The sequence below is a fragment of the Chrysemys picta genome, chromosome 2, assembly GCF_011386835.1.
Source record: "Chrysemys picta bellii isolate R12L10 chromosome 2, ASM1138683v2, whole genome shotgun sequence".
NCBI classification, from domain to species: Eukaryota; Metazoa; Chordata; order Testudines; family Emydidae; genus Chrysemys; species Chrysemys picta.
In genome coordinates this window covers 125187600-125210013 of record NC_088792.1, presented here as the reverse complement: position 1 = coordinate 125210013, position 22414 = coordinate 125187600, and the positions used below count along the sequence as shown (strand labels likewise).

The window sequence follows — 22414 nt, the reverse complement described above, 5'->3', positions numbered from 1 at the left end:
GGGCATTTAATTTGCCAAATCCAGCCCTCATATAAGTGGATACAGGGGAGAAGAGTAAAAGACTCCATAAAATATGCCATGGATACTCTATAAGGATGTAATTTACCTGGTAAGTACTAAGATACCACAGTGATGGATGCTATAGAAAACCCTCAAGCAGATATCTGGTGGAAGCTCACTGCAGTTCTGAGGCCTAGTCACTGTGAATGCTTTTGAAAATCATCTACGTTGAATTTCGCCCCAGGAACTGATAGTTAAAGTCTTCCTGCCAAGGGTTAGTGCTGCAATAAGGTATGGAGAGCAAGACAGTCTCAGAGAGTGGTTATTTTGGGCCAGATTGTGTTTTTCTTACTCAGGTGCTGGTGGTTTGGCTGGCAAGGAGCAGTGGGTTTGCCACAAGTTGCAGCAAAGACCCATTGCCCATGCCGTGGGGCCATATTCATCATGGTTGGAACAGCAAACCAGTTCACTGAATTGCTCTCATGACAGAAAATGTTCAATTGGTCAGCCTGAAAAAACCTGGAATATCTGTATGGGGTCTGACCTTAAATGCTCAGGGACATGTTTGTGAGCCCCAAGAGGAATCCAAAGCACACCGTGTTTTTGAGGCAACTCTGGTTGAACAGATAATCGGGAAAACAATCTGGTTTGCAGATTGTAGTTCATATTATAAGGAAGGGAAGTGAGTTATAGGATTTGCAGGGGTGTGCCTGACTGGAAACATGCAAATAATTTACTCTTTCCAGTACAAATTAGAAAAGGGAGGAACCCAGTCTACAGAATTGTTAGCGGTTCTAGAAGTGTTAAGAAGAATGAAAAACAAACACATTGAAATAATCATTGGTGCTGATTCTGATTATGTTTACAAAGGTGCCACCATCTATAATCCATGATGGAATACCATGAGTTTTACGGGGACAGATGGATTTGAAATTAAACACAGAATACATTAGCAGCAGATAGAAAAATTGGCAGTTGAATTTAGCAAGGTCAGGATGGTAAAAATCAAAGTGCATAAAGGGAAAGGCCCATTACAAAGGGGAAATGAACAGGCAGATAAATTCACCAAAGAAGCAGCACTTCCTGGAGCAGTATGGAAAGCTGCACCCGTAGCAGTAACTACCTGGGTACAGGCAAAACAAGAACAAAAAGTTGATGAAAACAACCAGAAAGAGTTGGAAATATTACAGGACATGCAATCAAAAGATAAGCTAATACAGGAATGGATTGCAGAATGCCCTGCAAAATGGCAGGGTGTTCCACTGAAAAATGAAAAAGGTTTAATTATAGCAAAACCAGACAGTGAATGGGTCTTAGCCATACCTCAGCAAATGCAATACCTCCTTTTAGGATGGATACATGGTTCCGTTGTTGGGGGACACCCTAAATTAGAAGAGGTATTGGAAAAACTTTAAAAGATGGGTTGGTGGCCTAGAATGAAAGAAGATTTGAATATGCATATTCATAGCTGTTTAATATGTGCAAAACAAGATCCTGCTAGAAGGAAAAGGTGAGGAGAATTAATGCATCAGGCTTTAAAGGGTCCTATAGAGAGCTTGCAGGTGGATTTTGTCCAGTACACCTAGGAAGAAGAGATTTCAGTTTGTAATTGTAGATAGCTTATTTCCCACTTAGGAAAGAGAGTAGTTTAGCAGCTGCAAAAGTGTTAATAACTTAAATCTTTCCTAAATGGGGTTTACCACAAAGCATTGACCCTGATAATGGAGCAGCTTTCATCGGACAAGTGTACCAAACTATGGGTACATGGGCTGGCATTCCCCTAACATTACACATCCCCTACCACCTTCAAGCAGGAGGGCAGGTGGAAAGAATGAACAAGTTTCTTAAAACTGAATTATCCAAAGTATGCAATGAGTTGGGAACAAATTGGGCCATGGTGTTCCCATGGGTTCTTATGAGGATCTAGAGCCCTCCAAACCACATGACAGGATTTAGTCCTTATGAGTTGCTCTATTGGAGACCCATGCCAGGTTGAGAAAACTTGTTATATCTCTCAGACTGGGAAACTATGAAAGCACTGGCAACAACAATCTGGATGAATAGTCTTAAACACTGATTGGGTATGGTCCAAAGAGCTGCTGCAGCATAATAAGCTGCAGAACAGAAAAAAAATGAGTCAAGAATTTGATGAAAACAGTGATATTAAGCAATTGCAAATTGGAAGACAAGTAATGGTTAAAAATTAACTAGAACCTAAGAAAAAATTTCCAAAGGAGGAACAGCAAGGTCTTGGCCAATCATAGACAAGCTGGGACACTCATTATATCTGGTTGATGTAAAAGTTCAGCCTCGGTGGAAACATGTCATGCAGTTAAAGGAATACAAAGTTTAAACTGTACATTACATGTTCTGTGCTTTTTTATAGATCAAGCATAAGGAATAACTGGTTAAGGTAAGCACAATGGAATCATTTCAAATGAATGATGTAGGTTTACTGAACTTAAATCTCTGGGCCATATCTGCACCTTGGATATTGATCCATATTAAAAAGATTTGAGGTATAGACCTTACCCCCTAAGACAATTGAGTGCAAGGGGAATGTAATCATCCTCTGGTGGAATGACAGACACACCTCGATATGGAAACTAGACCAAGAAGGAAAACAGGCTATTCGGCTGTTGGGTCCAGGAATTGGATGGATGAATACAAGACCCATTGTTCCCCCATACACAAGATTTTTATTTATAAACCCCCTGAATGACCAGGAGATCCTGGCAATACTGGACTGGGAAGATAGCGTGGAAAAGAAATCCAAAATAAGAGTGGGTTAAGAGGTATATTATACCTAGCATTACTGTTGCTTAAAAAAGAAAAAAGAAAAAAGAAAAAAAAAAGAGAAGCAATTGTTGATTTGTATTTTCACAGGTTAGGATGCTAATCTGGGAAACAACAAGCAGAACGCATCCTTAGAGTATCACCATTTGCCATAAAGATTGCCTGGGGATGGATTATTACAAACATGACCAGGCCCAAAATGTTCCTGTTCAAGAAACTGATAAAACTCGACAAAGAATTTAAAAAGAACTGACTCTAACCAAAAAGACACAAGGAAAATATGTTTGTTGTTGGAAGGTTGATGATACTATTAATTGTGACCAGGTCATTGTCCTTACTGTATTTTCTAACACTGATTCCATTGACACACCTGAGATTGAGACACACATTGAACATGAAAGCACACAGATTAAGGGACAAAAAGTAGAAACTCCTAAAACGGAGCGAGTCCTTGTGAGAGCACATCAAATAGTGGAATGACAAGTCACAGCAGTATTAGGGGAGGATCTTACTTTGCCATGCAATATTCAACCATACCCACAAAAAAATGCTAATGTAGCAGTTGACTGGTTTAAAGCAGTGAATCCAGTAATCAGTCATGTGGAAGGGATCTTAAAAACATATGGGTAATGGACAAACAGAGTAATGTTTATCAATTCAGAGGATAAATGGAGCACATCCATTCGCATATATAGCCTTCAGCTAAAAGATATGGGAATGTACATAGGAACTTGGGCTGTGTTGGTGAGTATCTGAGTGCCTGCTGCTGGGACAGTTGGTCAGTTTGACCGTGTGCTTGATTGCTTGCTTGTTTGTTTGAAAAGTGTGAATTGGGAGTGCTTTGTTCCAGGTGGGCCTTGAGTGGGCCTGACTGGTATATAAGGGCAGTCAGCAGCGAACCAGCTGAGCGGCGAACAGCAGAGGCTAACAGCGGGAGTTTGCCTGGGAGCTCGCGTGGGGAGAGCGCACCGAGGCTTTCATCTGCAGGTTTCTCTGAGTAGTTCCTGCAACAGTTGAGGAAGCTCTTAAGAGGACAGTGATATGGAAGGTGAGCGATCAGCTGTTGTAACCTGCACAGGTTGTGCCATGTTTGTCTTTCTTCCACAGGACAGAAGCGACTTTGTCTGTACAAAGTGCAAGCTGGTCTCCATGTTGGAAGAGAAGGTTCGAGGGCTGGAGAAACGAGTGTCGACTCTGCGTTGCATAAGGGAAAATGAAGATTTCCTGGACAGACGTCAGGAGATGCTTCTACGGCCACAATGCTCTGAAGATTCAGAGCAGGCGCAGCATGGACAGAAGGATTGTGAGGAGGTTTGGCAGCATGTGACCTCCAGAAGGAGAAAGAGGAGCGTTCATGCACCAGCAATGGAGATACAGGTGAGCAATCGTTTCCATGTTCTCTCTACAGGTACTAATGCGGAGAGTGGACTAGATGACCCATCTGAGGGAAGGGAGCAGAAGGAGACTCCACCCATTGGAAGGCAAAAGATGCACTGTCCTAGAGATGGGGGTTCCACGACCACCACTCCCAAGAGGAGGAGGAGGGTGGTGGTGGTCGGGGACTGCCTCCTCAGGGGGACTGAGTCATCTATCTGCTGCCCCGACCGGGAAAACCGAGAGGTCTGCTGCTTGCCAGGAGCTAGGATACACGATGTGACGGAGAGACTGCCGAGACTCATCAAGCCCTCAGATCACTACCCCTTCCTGCTTCTCCACGTGGGCACCAATGATACTGCCAAGAATGACCTTGAGCGGATCACTGCAGACTACGTGGCTCTGGGAAGAAGGATAAAGGAGTTTGAGGCGCAAGTGGTGTTCTTGTCCATCCTCCCTGTGCAAGGAAAAGGCCGGGGTAGAGACCGTCGAATCGTGGAAGTCAACGAATGGCTACGCAGGTGGTGTCGGAGAGAAGGCTTTGGATTCTTCGACCATGGGATGGTGTTCCAAGAAGAAGGAGTGCTAGGCAGAGACGGGCTCCACCTAACGAAGAGAGGGAAGAGCATCTTCGCCAGCAGGCTGGCTAACCTAGTGAGGAGGGCTTTAAACTAGGTTCACCGGGGGAAGGAGACCAAAGCCCTGAGGTAAGTGGGGAAATGGGATCCTGGGAGGAAGCACAAGCAGGAGAGCGCAAGAGGGGAGGACTCCTGTCTCATGCTGAGAAAGAGGGACGATCGAGGAGTTATCTTAAGTGCCTATACACAAATGCAAGAAGCCTGGGAAACAAGCAGGGAGAACTGGAAGTCCTGGCACAGTCAGGGAACTATGATGTGATTGGAATAACAGAGACTTGGTGGGATAACTCACATGACTGGAGTACTGTCATGGATGGATATAAACTGTTCAGGAAGGACAGGCAGGGCAGAAAAGGTGGGGGAGTTGCGTTGTATGTAAGAGAGGAGTATGACTGCTCAGAGCTCCGGTATGAAACTGCAGAAAAACCTGAGAGTCTCTGGATAAAGTTGAGAAGTGGGAGCAACAAGGGTGATGTCGTGGTTGGAGTCTGCTATAGACCACCAGACCAGGGGGATGAGGTGGATGAGGCTTTCTTCTGGCAACTAGCAGAAGTTGCTAGATCGCAGGCCCTGGTTCTCATGGGAGACTTTAATCACCCTGATATCTGCTGGGAGAGCAATACAGCGGTGCACAGGCAATCCAGGAAATTTTTGGAAAGTGTAGGGGACAATTTCCTGGTGCAAGTGCTGGAGGAACCAACTAGGGGCAAAGCTTTTCTTGACCTGCTGCTCACAAACAGGGAAGAACTAGTAGGGGAAGCAAAAGTGGATGGGAACCTGGGAGGCAGTGACCATGAGATGGTCGAGTTCAGGATCCTGACACAAGGAAGAAAGGAGAGCAGCAGAATACGGACCCTGGACTTCAGAAAAGCAGACTTTGACTCCCTCAGGGAACAGATGGGCAGGATCCCCTGGGAGAATAACATGAAGGGCAAAGGGGTCCAGGAGAGCTGGCTGTATTTTAAAGAATCCTTATTGAGGTTGCAGGAACAAACCATCCCGATGTGTAGAAAGAATAGTAAATATGGCAGGCGACCAGCTTGGCTAAACAGTGAAATCCTTGCTGATCTTAAACGCAAAAAAGAAGCTTACAAGAAGTGGAAGATTGGACAAATGACCAGGGAGGAGTATAAAAATATTGCTCAGGCTTGCAGGAGTGAAATCAGGAAGGCCAAATCCCACTTGGAGTTGCAGTTAGCAAGAGATGTTAAGAGTAACAAGAAGGGTTTCTTCAGGTATGTTGGCAACAAGAAAAAAATCAAGGAAAGTGTGGGCCCCCTACTGAATAAGGGAGGCAACCTAGTGACCGAGGATGTGGAAAAAGCTAATGTACTCAATGATTCTTTTGCCTCTGTCTTCACGCACAAGGTCAGCTCCCAGATTGCTGCCCTGGGCAGTACAGCATGGGGAGAAGGTGACCAACCCTCTGTGGAGAAAGAAGTGGTTCGGGACTATTTAGAAAAACTGGACGTGCACAAGTCCATGGGGCCGGATGCGCTGCATCCGAGGGTGCTAAAGGAGTTGGCGGGTGAGATTGCAGAGCCATTAGCCATTATTTTTGAAAACTCATGGCGATCGGGGGAGGTCCCAGATGACTGGAAAAAGGCTAATGTAGTGCCCATCTTTAAAAAAGGGAAGAAGGAGGATCCGGGGAACTACAGGCCAGTCAGCCTCACCTCAGTCCCTGGAAAAATCATGGAGCAGGTCCTCAAGGAATCAATTATGAAACATTTAGAGGAGAGGAAAGTGATCAGGAACAGTCAGCATGGATTCACGAAGGGGAAGTCGTGCCTGACTAACCTAATTGCCTTCTATGATGAGATAACTGGCTCTGTGGATGAGGGGAAAGCAGTGGATGTGTTATTCCTTGACTTTAGCAAAGCTTTTGATACCGTCTCCCACAGTATTCTTGCCGCCAAGTTAAAGAAGTATGGGCTGGATGAATGGACTGTAAGGTGGATAGAAAGCTGGTTAGATCGTCGGGCTCAACGGGTAGTGATCAATGGCTCCATGTCTAGTTGGCAGCCGGTTTCAAGCGGAGTGCCCCAAGGGTCGGTCCTGGGGCCGGTTTTGTTTAATATCTTTATTAATGATCTGGAGGATGGTGTGGACTGCACTCTCAGCAAGTTTGCAGATGACACTAAACTAGGAGGCGTGGTAGATACACTAGAGGGTAGGGATCGGATACAGAGGGACCTAGACAAATTAGAGGATTGGGCCGAAAAAAACCTGATGAGGTTCAACAAGGACAAGTGCAGAGTCCTGCACTTAGGACGGAAGAATCCCATGCACTGCTACAGACTAGGGACCGAATGGCTAGGTAGCAGTTCTGCAGAAAAGGACCTAGGGGTCACAGTGGACGAGAAGCTGGATATGAGTCAACAGTGTGCTCTTGTTGCCAAGAAGGCTAACGGCATTTTGGGCTGTATAAGTAGGGGCATTGCCAGCAGATCGAGGAACGTGATCGTTCCCCTTTATTCGACACTGGTGAGGCCTCATCTGGAATACTGTGTCCAGTTTTGGGCCCCACACTACAAGAAGGATGTAGAAAAATTGGAAATAGTCCAGCGGAGGGCAACAAAAATGATTAGGGGTCTGGAGCACATGACTTATGAGGAGAGGCTGAGGGAACTGGGATTGTTTAGTCTCCAGAAGAGAAGAATGAGGGGGGATTTGATAGCAGCCTTCAACTACCTGAAGGGGGGTTCCAAAGAGGATGGAGCTCGGCTGTTCTCAGTGGTGGCAGATGACAGAACAAGGAGTAATGGTCTCAAGTTGCAGTGGGGGAGGTCCAGGTTGGATATCAGGAAAAACTATTTCACTAGGAGGGTGGTGAAACACTGGAATGCGTTACCTAGGGAGGTGGTGGAGTCTCCTTCCTTGGAGGTTTTTAAGGCCCGGCTTGACAAAGCCCTGGCTGGGATGATTTAGCTGGGAATTGGTCCTGCTTTGAGCAGGGGGTTGGACTAGATGACCTCTTGAGGTCCCTTCCAACTCTAATATTCTATGATTCTATGATTCTATGATCCCAGGTATTAGCAAATGTATCTACCAAGTACAAGTATGTGAGGGTACCTGTCCAACTCAAACACTCAGTCCACCCCCATTCACTCTATTCACCACTGACACTACCCCACCAATAGAATTTCCAATTCTACAACTTTGGCCCACATCAGGAGTCTTCCTGCACCCTAGCACAGAGTATATGGTAGAGAACGTGGGATGGATATATGTCCCACTAAAACTAAATTTTGCTAGTATGATCATGCCAATACAATGCCCCCAACATTACAAAGATCGGTTCAATTCAGAAATGGACATGCACTTGCAATTTTGGAAGGGGTTTTCAAATGGAATACGTAAGGCAGTCAAAACAGGAGGAGGCATTAGCAGCCTATTGCTTGATCAACATACGATTACCATTGTCAACATACGTTCTATTGCTCAAGGGTTCAGCCACCTGAATTCTACTATTTTGTTAATTATTAACAGCATGGAAAAGAATGACGTTTCATTGGCAGTTGCCTGTGTGGCCTATGGTGATAGAGTAATTGAAATCATTGAGCGAAGTTTATTACAATTACAAAATTGGCCACGAGTACTAGACCGCACAGTAATTTTAAAACAAATACAGGAGCAAGGAGTAAACAATATTGCTCCTGTGTTCCTACAATTTTCTAAATTTGATAACATTACAAATTTAAATCATGATGACATTAAAAGCCTTCACATCATGTAACTGATCGCCATATTTGGGGCTAGGAAGGAATTTTCTTCTGGGTCAGATGGGCAGAGACATTGAGCTTTTTTGCCTTTCTCTGCAGCATGGGGCACAAGTTATGTGCAGATCTAAACTAGTGTAAATGGTGGATTCTCTGTAACTTAAAGTCTTTAAACCATGATTTGAGGACTTCAGTAACTGAACCAGAAGTTAGGGGTCTATTACAGGAGTGGGTGGGTGAGGTTCTGTGGCCTGCAATGTGCAGGAGGACAGACTAGATGATCACGATGGTCCCTTCTGACTTTAAAGTCTATGAGTCTATGAGTAACTGATAGGTCTCATAATGTAACTGTAAATGGGGGTTCATTGTTGAATGGTGTGTTTCCAATGGGGTCCCACAGAGATTGGTTGTTGGTCTTACACTATTTAATATTTTTATCAATGACATAAAAAAACATAAAATCATCACTGATAAAGTTTGCAGATGACAAAAAAATTGGAGTCGTAGATAATGAAGAGGACAAGTCCCTGCTTCAGAGAGATATGGTGTAAATTTTTAATGGTGAGAATAATTAACCATGGAATAATTTACCAAATGTCATGGTGCATCACTGACAATTTTAAAATCAACATTGGATTTTTTCCTAAAAACTATGCTATAGAAATTATTTTGGGGAAGTTCTATGGAGGACAGATTAAATGATTGCAGTGGTATATTACAAACAATCTATTACAACCTGAAGACAAACTGACTAGAGTAAAAAAAAAAGTGGATGATTTCAGATGCTGTTAGAGCCAGCCCACTACTTCCTAATAACCTTGATAGAAAGTGAAAGCAAAGGCTGGGAAGTAATTTTCATTACCAATAACATCAGATGACAGTTTCTTGAGCATAGTCTGGACCTTAGCAATTTAAGGATTGCCAGTAGTTTGTTCTCTATAGTAGTTGGCACTTGATAGTGCCCACTCTGGTTGAGGTTACAAAACAGTTTAATTTCTAGCCATTTGATTTCTCCTACTTATAGCTAAGGTATTATATGTCTGTGACTTTTCTTGGATAAAAAACAAGGGCCAAGATTTACTATAGGTGTAAACTCCATCCACTTTAATACAGTTATGCTGATTTACACCATCTGAGATTCTGGACTCATATAATGTATGTATGAGAAATATCTTAACATCTACTGGTAGGATTTTCTGTCTGCTAAAATTAAGTGATCCCATTCCGGAGTCTCTTATGAACATTGGCCACTAGACTGAAATAGGGATGGTTTGTCCAAATGGGTAAACATGTAAGCGAAATACAAGTTTTATATTAATAACAGCAAATATCAATAGAGAATAATGGAGATTAACAGTACCATTCAGTGAAAAGTCCAGTAGTACAGGGTATAGTGTGGTGGTTCCTGCAGACATTAATTTACTTCCATACTCTATGAAGCACACTTCATAATTCACACAACACTAGTTAGGGTATGTCTACACTACGAGAGTAGTTCGATTTTATTTAAATCGAATTTTTGGAATCGATATTGCAAAGTCGAACGTGTGTGTCCACACGAAGGACAGTAATTCGACTTTGTGAGTCCACAGTAACGGGGAAAGCGTCGACATTGGAAGCGGTGCACTGTGGGCAGCTATCCCACAGTTCCCGCAGTCCCCGCTGCCCATTGGAATTCTGGGTGGAGCCGCAAATGCCTTCTGGGTAAAAAAATGTGTCGAGGGTGCTTTTGGGTAACTGTCGTCATCCGTCCATCACTCCCGCCCTCCCTCCCTGAAAGCGCCGTCGGGAAATCAGTTCACGCACTTTTCTAGTCAGTGACAGCGCGGACGCCACAGCACTGCGAGCATGGAGCCCGCTGCGACCATCGCTGCAGTTGTGGCCGCTCTCAACGCCTCACAGCTTATCATCCACCTTTCCCTGAGGCAGATGCAGATAAGTCAGGCGAGGAGGCTACGGCACCGCGGTGAGGGCCTGAAGTCTGAGAGTAGCACAGACCTCTCAGAAAGCACGGGACCCAGCGCCGAGAACATCACGGTGGCAATGGGTCATGTTGATGCCGTGGAACAGCGATTCTGGGCCCGGGAAACAAGCACTGAGTGGTGGGACCGCATAGTGCTGCAGGTCTGGGATGAATCCCAGTGGCTGCGAAACTTTCGCATGCGGAAGGGAACTTTCCTTGAACTTTGTGAGTTGCTGTCCCCTGCCCTGAAGCGCAATGACACCCGGATGCGAGCAGCCCTGACTGTCCAGAAGCAAGTGGCCATAGCCCTCTGGAAGCTTGCAACGCCAGACAGCTACCGGTGAGTCGCGAACCACTTTGGCGTGGGCAAATCTACCGTGGGGGTTGTTGTGATGCAAGTAGCCAAGGCAATCGTTGATGTACTGCTGCCAAAGGTAGTGACCCTGGGAAACGTGGAGGCGATCATAGATGGCTTCACAGCGATGGGATTCCCAAACTGCGGTGGGGCCATAGATGGAACTCACATCCCTATCCTGGCACCGGACCACCAGGCCACCCAGTACATTAACCGAAAGGGATACTTTTCCATGGTGCTGCAAGCACTGGTGGACCACAGGGGACGTTTTACGAACATCTACGTCGGATGGACGGGCAAGGTTCATGACGCTCGTGTTTTCAGGAACTCTGGTCTGTTTAGACGGCTGCAGCAAGGTATTTACTTCCCAGACCACAAAATAACTGTTGGGGATGTGGAGATGCCTATAGTCATCCTCGGGGACCCAGCCTACCCGCTAATGCCCTTGCTCATGAAGCCCTATACTGGCGCCCTGGACAGTGAAAAAGAACTCTTCAACTACCGGCTGAGCAAGTGCAGAATGGTGGTGGAGTGTGCTTTTGGCCGCCTCAAGGGGAGATGGAGAAGCTTACTGACTCGCTGTGATCTCAGCGAAACCTATATCCCCATTGTTATAGCAGCTTGCTGTGTGCTCCACAATCTCTGTGAGAGCAAGGGGGAGACCTTTATGGCGGGGTGGGAGGTTGAGGCAAATAGCCTGGCTTCTGATTACGCCCAGCCAGACAGCCGTGCGATTAGAAGAGCCCAGCGGGACGCGCTGTGCATCCGGGAGGCTTTGAAAGCTAGGTTCCTGAGTGAGCAGGGTAACCTGTGACTTTTAAGTTTGTGTACAGAGAAGCTGAACTTTCCCCCGTTTCTTTACCCAGTTAATGTTGACTATCCTCTCCAGTTACATACCCCCTTCACCTCCTTCCAACACACGTTTAGAAATAAAATCACTACTACTTTGTTAATGAACACCGTTTTCTTTATTACTGTTTTCGCGGGAATGTTTTAAAACTGGGACGCAGACTGTGGTGGGGAGCGGGTGTAGTGTAGTGACGCAAATGAAGCTTCTAAACTCAAGGATTGACAGGCTCCGCTGTGGTGGGCTGGTTGTTTCAACGGAGCCTGTCACCCCTCCTGATCGGGACTGTGTGTATGGGGGGCTATGTGACTTTGTGGCAGGGGGAGGACGGTTACAGATCCCCTGCTGCGTGGCTCTGTGATCCAGGATAAGGACCGCCGCTTACGATCTGTAACTGCCCTCCCCCGCCACAAAGTCACAGAGCAACCCACCCCCCACCACATAACATGAAAACCACCTCCCAGACTGACCAGGGTAACTAGTCACTGCACTGTGTATGTGCCCTGCTGCTGTACCTGCCCCCGCCTATGTACCCTGCCAAAGGTGACTGTCCTGTCCAATTACCAACCCCCTTCCCCCCCTCCTCCAAAAGAACATGATGGAAACAGTAATTAACAGAAACGTATTTTTTATTATCAACTACACATGGAACTGGGAGGTGAAACTTGGATGGGGGCTTGTGTCAGGCGGGAAGGAAAGAACTTGTCAAATTTTGGGGAATGAGAGCCTTCTACTACTGGAGCTCTCTGCAGGGGTGGAGTGAGAGTTAGCACGGACTCTGCCGCCCCTCCTTCTTTGGACTTTGGGTGAGGTGGGTATGGGACTTGGTGGCGGGGGAGGGCGGTTAGAGATAGAATGCAGCGGGGCTCTGTCCTCCTGCCTCCGTTCCTGCAGAACATCCACAAGGCGCCAGAGCGTGTCCGTTTGCTCCCTCAGTAGTCCAAGCAGCGTTTGAGTCGCCTGCTGGTCTTCCTGCCGCCACCTTTCCTCCCGATCCATGTTTGCTTGGTGCATTTGGGACAAGTTCTCCCGCCACTGGGTCTGCTGTGCTGCCTGGGCTCGGGAGCAGGCCATAAGCTCCGAGAACATGTCCTCCCGTGTCCTCTTCTTCCTACGCCTAATCTGCGCTAGCCTCTGGGAGTGTGATGCCAGGCTAGGTTGTGAGACAGTCGCAGATGTGGCTGTGGGAATGGGAAAAAGGGAGTGAATTCCTCAGAAAGATAAATGTAGTTGTGAACAAAGAACATAGTCTTTCTCTGTGAAAAAGACCATGCACAGCACCTATCACATGCGCACTCAGCACAAGGTCGAATTCTCGGCCTTTGCATTCAGTGCCTGGGGTCTTGCACAGCACATTTGAGAAGCGGGGCAGGACACCAGAATTTCTGTAGCAGGCAGACATGGTAAGCCGTAGACTTGTGGCAGCTTAAAACTTTAATATTAGCAATGGCCTAATTTCACATTGAAAGCAATGTCAGTCCCTGCTGCCAGCAATCCGGCAAGCAGGAACTCCGCCCCTGTCCCACCCCCTCGCGGCTGTCCCCGGGAACGATCCCTGTAGGCTGCCCCTCTCCCGCCTCCACCGCGTGGCTGCAAACCAGCGGTTACAGCTCTGTAAAGGAACGGGCAAGCAGTCCCAACACTAACATTCCCCTACCTAATTCAAAGCAGGTCACCATGAGCGACATCACCCTCATGAGGATCTCAGACAGTGAGAAAGAAAGAATGCTTCGGGAAAGCCTCCAAAGACCAGGGCCGTATGCCGCCCTGCTGTGCAGAGCAATGATTCCCGAGTACTTGATTGTCTCATGGCGCGGCAACGTGTCATACTACAGAGGACCCAATAAGGCCGCTCTCCCCAGGAACCTGATGCAACGGCTTTCCAATTACCTCCAGGAGAGCTTCATCGAGATGTCCCAGGAGGATTTCTGCTCTATCCCCGGACATATAGACCGCATTTTACTCTAGCTGCACTAGCAGTGACTAAACAGTAGAGCGGCTTGGGCAGGACAATCATGCAAAACCGGACATTGTTAGATTTTTTTTCAATAGTTGCACTGCCCAGGACTGAAACGTTAAGCGCCTAGGGCAAACTAATCATGAGAAACCCATTTTTGTTATTCTTAATATTCCTGTTCTGTTAAAAATAAATGTTTAGATGTTTAAAACACTTACTGGCTGATCCTTCCCCAGATTCTGTGTCTGGGTTAACGGCTGGGGACGGTTGGTAGGGGATCTCTGTAAGGGTGATGAAGAGATCCTGGCTGTCGGGGAAATCAGCATTATAAGCGCTGTCGACTGCCTCGTCCTCCTCATCTCCTTCCTCATCTTCCCCGTCCGCTAACATGTCCGAGGAACCGGCCGTGGACAATATCCCATCTTCAGAGTCCACGGTCAGTGGTGGGGTAGTGGTGGCGGCCGCACCTAGGATGGAATGCAGTGCCTCGTAGAAACGGGATGTCTGGGGATAGGATCCGGAGCGTTCGTTTGCCTCTTTGGTCTTCTGGTAGCCTTGTCTCAGCTCCTTGATTTTCACGCGGCACTGCGTTGCATCCCGGCTGTATCCTCTCTCTGACATGTCTTTAGAGATCTTCTCGTAGATCTTTGCATTCCGTTTCTTGGAGCGCAGCTCGGAAAGCACGGACTCATCGCCCCACACAGCGATCAGATCCAAGACTTCCCGATCAGTCCATGCTGGGGCCCTCTTTCTATTCTGAGATTGCACGGCCATCACTGCTGGAGAGCTCTGCATCGTTACCAGTGCTGCTGAGCTCGCCACGATGTCCAGACAGGAAATGAGATTCAAACTGCCCAGACAGGAAAAGGAATTCAAATTCAAATTTTCCCGGGGCTTTTCCTGTGTGGCTGGTCAGAGCATCCGAGCTCGTACTGCTGTCCAGAGCGTCAACAGAGTGGTGCACTGTGGGATAGCTCCTGGAGCTATTAGCGTCGATTTCCATCCACACCTAGCCTAATTCGACATGGCCATGTCGAATTTAGCGCTACTCCCCTCGTCGGGGAGGAGTACAGAAGTCGAATTAAAGAGACCTTATGTCGAACTAAATAGCTTCGCGGTGTGGACGGGTGCAGGGTTAATTCGATGTAACGGCGCTAACTTCGACATAAACGCCTAGTGTAGACCAGGCCTTAGAAATGTCTTACAATGCTTTACTCCTCAACCCAAATCTGAAAAAGCCCTGGAATTCACTAAATCTGAAGATTAACAGTCAGTCTGGAAGAGTAAAAACCTCACTTCTTCGGATGCAGTGAAGAAGTGAGGTTTTTACTCACGAAAGCTTATGCCCAAATAAATCTGTTAGTCTTTAAGGTGCCACCAGACTCCTTGTTGTTTTTGTAGATACAGACTAACACGGCTACCCCCTGATACTTGACAGTCTGGAAGAGTGAGATTTCCAGACCTGCTGAAGCCTGTGACAGATTTCAGCTACAGCTGGTAGGGAAATTATTGACAAAACAGTTGTTTGCTGGAAAATGCCGATTCATGGAAACAAAAATTTGTCCCATGAAAGGATCTGTTTAATTGAAACTTTCATCAGGAAAAGAGTCTCCTGTCCATGTTGGAATTTATGATAAAAAATCAAAGATATACCAGAATAATCAATAGCCTGATGGTTAGGACATGCTATTTATTAGGCCAGAGAGAGAAAGCAAGCATGTATGAGAGAAAGTGGCCACATAGATCAGTGGAATATGCACTCAGCTGTGTGTGGGAAAGGTGGACTCAGTTCTCTGCTCTTCAATTATTTATACAAAGCAGAACAACTGAAACAGAGACCCATCCCAAAGCCCTCACCTATCTGATTCAGATCCATCTCCCACCTCCTTCCAGGTGAATGCCCTAACCACTTGGCAATTGGCTATTCTGGGCTGTGTATCAGTTTCTGCTTTTTCATTAAAGAACTTTGGAAGGTCTCAGTTTCATCTGATGTACAATAAGAAATATTTTGAAAGCTTAGGAAAGCCATTGCCTGCCCAGCTCTAATTTCAGCAAGGATAGGTGGATCTACAGTATATCTACACTGCAGCTGGGAGCAAGCCTCTGAGCCTGTGCAGACAGACTTTTGCTAGTGGGGCTCAAATTAACATGCTAAAAGTAGCTGTGTGGACTTGGGCTGGAGCTTGGTCTCGCAAGCCTAGGGAGTCAGGTGGTCTTGAGAATCCAAGCTCCAGCCCAAGTTACTCTCCTGGCTGGGAGGTTTGCTCCCAGCTGCAGTACGGACATACCCTTAGGGGCCAGAAAGAAAGAGCAGGGTGTATGCTTCTATCCATTCTTCAAATGTAAAAAAGTTTCCAGATTTGATGCAATGCATTATTTGTGTAAAAGTTCAGGATGGTCCAGTGTTGTTGTTTTTTCCCCTAAAATGGTTCACTTACCTTTAAAATGAATCCTTAATATGGATTTAGACTAGATTTGTACTTTTATGGACATATATTTATTATGGGTCAAAGCCTAGTCCTATGGAAGTCAATGGAAAAAACTCATATTGATTTCAGTGAAACCAAGGATTTGTCTAATGGAACTAATTACATTTTCATAGTATAAGACTATATTCAGATGTGTTAACATGCTACGCATATGTCACGAGACAGCTGGAAAGCCATTAGCTTATCTGAACATTATATTACTTGTAAGTGCTGAAATATATAAATATGAAATTATTTATGCTGTGTATTGAGTTAGCTGAAGTAAGAGCAGCCCAATCAAGCCACAACATTTATAATATCCATTATGGATTGGTCAATCTCACTATAATTGTGTAGTATTTGTTTTATTGTAGTGCATAGACATTGCAAAAACACATTGTAAAAGGAATTGCCTGACCCAAAGAACGTACAGTACAAACAAAGGCTGATAAGAGAAACCCAGAGACAATGTGACCTGACCAACATTATGTGGCAGGTTGGTGGCAGAGCCAGAAATAGAACCCAAATCACCTCAGTTACAGTCTAGGTCAGAGCTTATCCATTAGCCCACACTGCTTCTAAAGGAAAAACTTACTTCTTCGTCCTCTGAAGTAACAGCGTGAAGTATCTTGCCTTTGTTTGAAGTTTGAGAATGAGCCATCATATCATGTGAGTTCTATTGTGTAACCATCACATAACTTCTATACAATGTGGCTATTCTATAAGAGTTGGTAATCCTTTTTTAAAAGTCTGTTTAAAAAAACACCAGATATACGATTTTTAATTTTTGATCTGTAATAAAGTCAGTTCTTGGCTGCAAGCAGTATTAAGATTTAAAATAGGAAATACTTTGAAGGAAATGGAGCTGCACCCATCCCCTGGGTGATTAAATGTGGGTTTTTTGCTAAACTTCCTACATTCATCTCATTGTTTCAGGGAGTTCTAACTGCAAGCTTTTATAATAAGCATTTCAATTTGTCTTACCTTGGAGCTATGTAATGATATGCACAAGGCATTAAAATAAATTGTTCAGACTATAAGGAAAGTCCATCTCTCACTCCAGATCAAAGTGCACATTAATAATTGTTCAGAATAAGAAATAACACATATGGTATAGTGGATGTCTTAGGGAACTTGTCATGTGGTATTAAGCCTCTCCTTTTTTTAGAGCATCAGTTCAAATACAGCTCAGATTGGTAGTCAATGAAATTCATAACCAAATACAGTAAAAGCTTTGTTATCTGGCATGTTGGGGGAATGGGGGTGCTGGTTAGTCAAAAATTCCGGTTAACTAAGAGTTATACTTACCAATGGAGGGAGGGAGCTTGGGTGCAGGAGGGGGCTTGGGGTAGTGGGTTGGGGCATGGGAGGGGTTTCAGGGTGCCGGATCTGGGTGGCACTCACCTTGGGCAGTTCCCAGCAAGTGGCGACATGTCCCTGCTGCTCCTAGGCGGAGATCCAGCCACTCCCACAGCTCCCATTGTCCAAGATCCCCAGCCAATGGTAGCTGTGGAGCCAGCACTTGGGGTGGGGCACAGGCAGTGCACGGAGCTCCTGTGGCCATTCCTCCACCTAGAAGCATCAGGGACATGTCACCGCTGGCCGGGAGCCGCTCGAGGTGAATGCAGCCCATATCCAGCACCCTGAAATGCCAGTTTCTAGGGCTTTCCGGTTGGTAAAATGCCGGATAACACAGCTTTTACTGTAATCGCTTGTTCATTTAAAATGAGTTGGTTATTTCAGTCCTTTTCTTAGAAGACAGGCATCCAAATAAGGGACAATGTTTTCATAAATGTCATTAATTGACTAAATCTAGAACAGAGAGGCTAACACCTAGTGGATACTGAGGATAAACTAACCTTTGACTCATGAAGATGCTTTGCAGGCTGGGATCACTGAGATGCTTTGGCGGACAGTATGGAGGAAGCTTACAATACTGCTATCCAGACTGTGTGTCTTCAGTGTATCACCAGAGGTCCCTACAGCTATGTTAAATTAATTCAATAGTAAATACAAATAACCCCCGACCCACCCCGCCCACACACACACACACACACACACTTGGTAATATATAAACTAGTTTCAGCACTCACTTTTTTTGGGTGCCTAATTCCCTTCAGATCCTTTGAAAAGTCCAGCCTTAATATGTTTTCTACTTTTTATGCCACCTATTAACTATATAATATATAGTATTCACCATTCAAGATGGTATTCACCCAAGAGTTCTGAAGGAACTCAAATATGAAATTGCAGAACAACTAACTATGGTATGTAAATTATCACTTAAATTAGTGCCTGTAACAGATGGCTGGAGCATAACTGAAGTGATGCCAATTTTTAAAAAGGCTCCAGAGCCGAGGCAATTCCAGACTGGTAAGCCTAACTTCAGTATCAGATTGGTTAAAACTATAGTAAAGAATAGAATTATCAGACCCATAGATGAACAAGATTTGTTGGGGAAGAGTCAACATGGCTTCTGTAAAGGGAAATCATGCCTCAGCAATCTCTAAGAATTCCTGAGGGTGTCAACAAACATGTGGACAGGGATGATCCAGTGGATATAGTGCACTTAGACTTTCAGAAAGCTTTTGACAAGGTCCCTCACCAAAGGCAGTCGTGGGATCAGAGGGATAATTCTCTCATGGACCAGTTATTAAAAGATAGGAAACAAAAGGTAGCAATAAATGGTCCATTTTCAGAATGAAAAGAAGTAAAGAGAAGTGTCCCCCAATGATCTGTACTGAGTCCAGTGATGTTCAACATATTCATAAATTATCTATAAAAAGGGTAAACAATGAGGTGGCAAAGTTGAAGACAATACAAAATTACTCAAGGCAGTTAAATGCAAGGCAGACTTTTAAAGAATTACAAAGGGATCTTGCAAAACTGGATGACTGGGCAACAAAATGACAGATGAAATTCAGTGTTGATAAATGCAAAGTAATGAACATTGGAAAACATAATCCCAACAGCACATACAAAATGTTGGGGTCTAAATTAGCTGTTACCACTCAAGAAAAAGATCTTGGAGTCATTGTGGATGACTCTGAAAACATCTCCTCATTGTGAAGCAGCTGTCAAAAAAGCTAACAGAATGTTAGGAACCATTAGGAAAGAGAGAGATAATAAGAGAGTAAATATCATAATGCCATTATAAAAATCCATGGTATGCCCACTCCTTGAATACTGCATGCAGTTCTGGTTACCTCATCTCAAAAAAGATATATTAGAAATGGAAAAGGTAGAGAGAAGGGCAACAAAAATGATTAGGGGCATGTAACTGCTTCCATATAAGGAGCGATTATAAAGACAGGGACTGTTCAGCTTGGAAAAGAGATGATTGAAGCGGGGATATGACAGAGATCTATGAACTTATGAATGGTGTGCAGAAAGTGAATAAGGAAGTGTTATTTAAACCTGCACATAACACAAGAACCAGTGGTTATCCAATGAGATTAATAGGCAGCAGATTTAAAAACAAAAAAACAAAAAACAAAAACAAAAAAAGGAAGTACTTCATCACACCAGGCACAGTCAACCTGTGGAACTCCTTGCCAGGGAATGTTGCGAAGGCCAAAAGTTTAACTGGGTTCAAAAACGTAATAGAGAAGTTGATGGAGGATAGGTCATCAGTGGCTATTTGCCAAGACGGTCATGGATGCAACCTCATGCTCTGGGAGTCTCTAAGTCTCTGACTGTCAGATGCTGGGACTGGACAACAGAGGACAAATCCCTTGATAAATGCTTTGTACTGTTCATTCCCTCTGAAATATCTGGCATTGGCCACTCTTAGCAGATAGGATACTGGGCTGGATGGACTATTGATCTGACCCAGTATAGCCATTCTAATTTTCTTAATACTTACAATATAATATGAGAGGGTCCTGTGGCACCTTTAAGACTTAAAGGTGCCACAGGACCCTTTGTTGCTTTTTACAGATTCAGACTAACACGGCTACCCCTCTAATATAATATGAATGCATCAGCTGCAGCTTCATAGTTAAAGTTGAGCTAAATTTTGCACTTTTATATGTATTGATATAGTGCCAGCAATGTTCTAAGCACTTTGCAGTAAATCTGGAATCAAAGGGCCTGATCTAATGACTATTGAAGTCAATGGGGAATCTTTCTATTGATTTCAGTGGGTGATGGATTGAAACCAAAGAGCTTGCCCTGAAGATCTTGTAGATTAAATAAAATAAAGTATTTAATCAAAGAGTATGCAATAACAACAGAAAAGACTTCAGAAACTGATTTACTGATTATATTTTCACTTTGCCATTTGGTCTAAGTATGATCTATAAATAATTACTTTAAAATGTTTATCAGGGAATAAATGTCCCTGCCCCTTTATTCTTGCTCTTTTCCCTATAGATATATATAAACAAACAAAAAATCCTCTCTCTGTAATATTCTTTTCTGTCTCGGCAAAATTTTCCTGGACAAGTTGTAGAACATTGATGGGATAATGTGATGGGGGATACATTCCCATTGCTTGTGTTGTATTTGTTTTGTAGAAACAATAGAAGTCTGTAGTTTTCAAGGCTGTCAATTTGTCATTTTTCACATCCTGTACATTCAACTAAATATTTAAAAACAAAAATAAGGAATATTATTTTCCCCATTTATTCACAAAGTTTCCCAGTAATTTCTCCTGTGTGTGTTCCCAGGAGGATTGCATCATTTCCTCTCCCTGTTACACCACCACCCATACGTTTTCTACTGAGTTTAAGCACTGCTGTCACATTGATTTAGCAGGCAAATCATGTTATTGCAAGCAAAAGCTACACTTTGAACTCAAGTTTTATTTTTACAGCCAAAATGAGTTAAACTGCACCTGCACAAAGGATTTTTTCCCCTTTGTTTTGTGAAACTGGCCAAAAGCCAAAGATTGTGTGGTTTCTGTATGTACGGATTTTTCCACACACCTTTTTCCAGCAGCACTACTTGCTTCAATGGTTTGTATGTTTCCCTCTGGTAGGTCACAATTAAAAACATGTTAGTACTCATAATTGCCACACCTAGAGTTAATATGCTATGTTTTGACATGGCTGACATAGCTAAATATGTTGTTTATAGTGTTGTTATACGTGCTTTAGTCCCAGGATATGAGAAAGATAAGAAGGGTGAGATAATATCTTTTACTGGACCAACTTCTGCTACTGAAAGAGACAAGCTTTCAAGCTCCACAGAGCTCTTCTTCAGGTCCAAGAAAGGTAAACAGAGTATCACATATGTTACAAGAAACCATTCCAAATGAATTGGGCAATTAACATCGTCTGTAGTCATAGAACAAAGGAGAGTTAGTTAGTTACACATAGTTGTAATGAGACATAAATTTATGTTTCCAGGCTCATCTTTTGAAGATTTTGTGCAGGTTTCCTCTGAGGATGAGGACTGAGAGGTCTGAAAGTTATTCACCCACAGGTGATAGGTTACTTTGTCTTTTATCATTGTTCAGTGTGAGTTCATTCAGGAGTGTAGTGATTGCCTTTGTTTTACCCACATAAGTTGTTATTGGGGCATTTGTTAAACTGGATGCGGTATACCACATATAGGCTTGAAAGCTTGTCTCTCTCACCAAAGAAGTTGGTCCAATAAAAGATATTACTTCACCCACCTTGTCTTTCTCATACCCAAATATGACATAGTGATCAGTGGCAGTATTTTTTGAGCATATCTGATAATGCTGATTGACAATGGATGCCTCAAGTAACAGATAACGATATACAAAGACTTTCACAATTAAAGCACCAGATCAAGCTCAAGTCAGTGATTAGGAACATCTGGACACAGGAAATGCCATGCTGAATCAGACAATGGTCCACCTAGTCCACTCTCACGTCTCCAACAGTGGTCAGTGCCAGATGCTTCAGAAGAAAGTGCAACAAACCCTGAAGTAGGTAGTTATGGAATTGACTTTACTATTAGATAAATGAAGGACACTGACAAAGTTGTGTGGGGGATTCTGGCTTACACTGCTGCTGTACAGACTATACCCATTCTCAGAATAAACAATGGATTCTCAATTGGTGTCAGTCAATGCCCACCACAGCTATCATCTCAGCACCTTTCAGAACAACTATGTTCATTCAAAAATACAATAACCCCAGCACTACAGTGGGAGGTCTGCGGCATACAAAGATTCAAATCTAGTAGATTGTCTATTTTTCTACTTTAAATGGCTTTTCTTTGGTTAATTAGTGCTCTGGGCAGATATTTTTTTCCTGTGGAGGGATTAGCAGAATTCCAATGTTGAAATGTTCTAATTGTAAATTTGTGTGATTGAAGAAG

At 44.2% G+C, this 22414-nt stretch overlaps 1 protein-coding gene across 1 annotated transcript; it reads right to left on the bottom strand.

Moving 5' to 3' along the window:
• Positions 1-12301: 12301 nt before the first annotated feature.
• Positions 12302-14802, bottom strand: LOC135981120 (myb/SANT-like DNA-binding domain-containing protein 1). Its single transcript, XM_065582409.1, has 2 exons — positions 13871-14802; positions 12302-12876 (listed from the first exon to the last, which is right to left on the bottom strand). The coding sequence occupies exons 1-2, from the start codon at positions 14445-14447 to the stop codon at positions 12401-12403; spliced, it is 1053 nt and encodes a 350-aa protein (XP_065438481.1). The 5' UTR covers positions 14448-14802; the 3' UTR covers positions 12302-12400.
• Between the last annotated feature and the right edge of the window lie 7612 nt (positions 14803-22414).

Coding starts and splice junctions, on each gene's coding strand:
- LOC135981120 (XM_065582409.1), bottom strand. CDS start 14,447: ATGCAGAGCTCTCCAGCAGTGATGGCCGTGCAATCTCAGAATAGAAAG. Junction 12,877..13,870: donor ATCTGGGGAAGGATCAGCCA/GTAAGTGTTTTA, acceptor CCATTCCCACAG/CCACATCTGCGACTGTCTCA.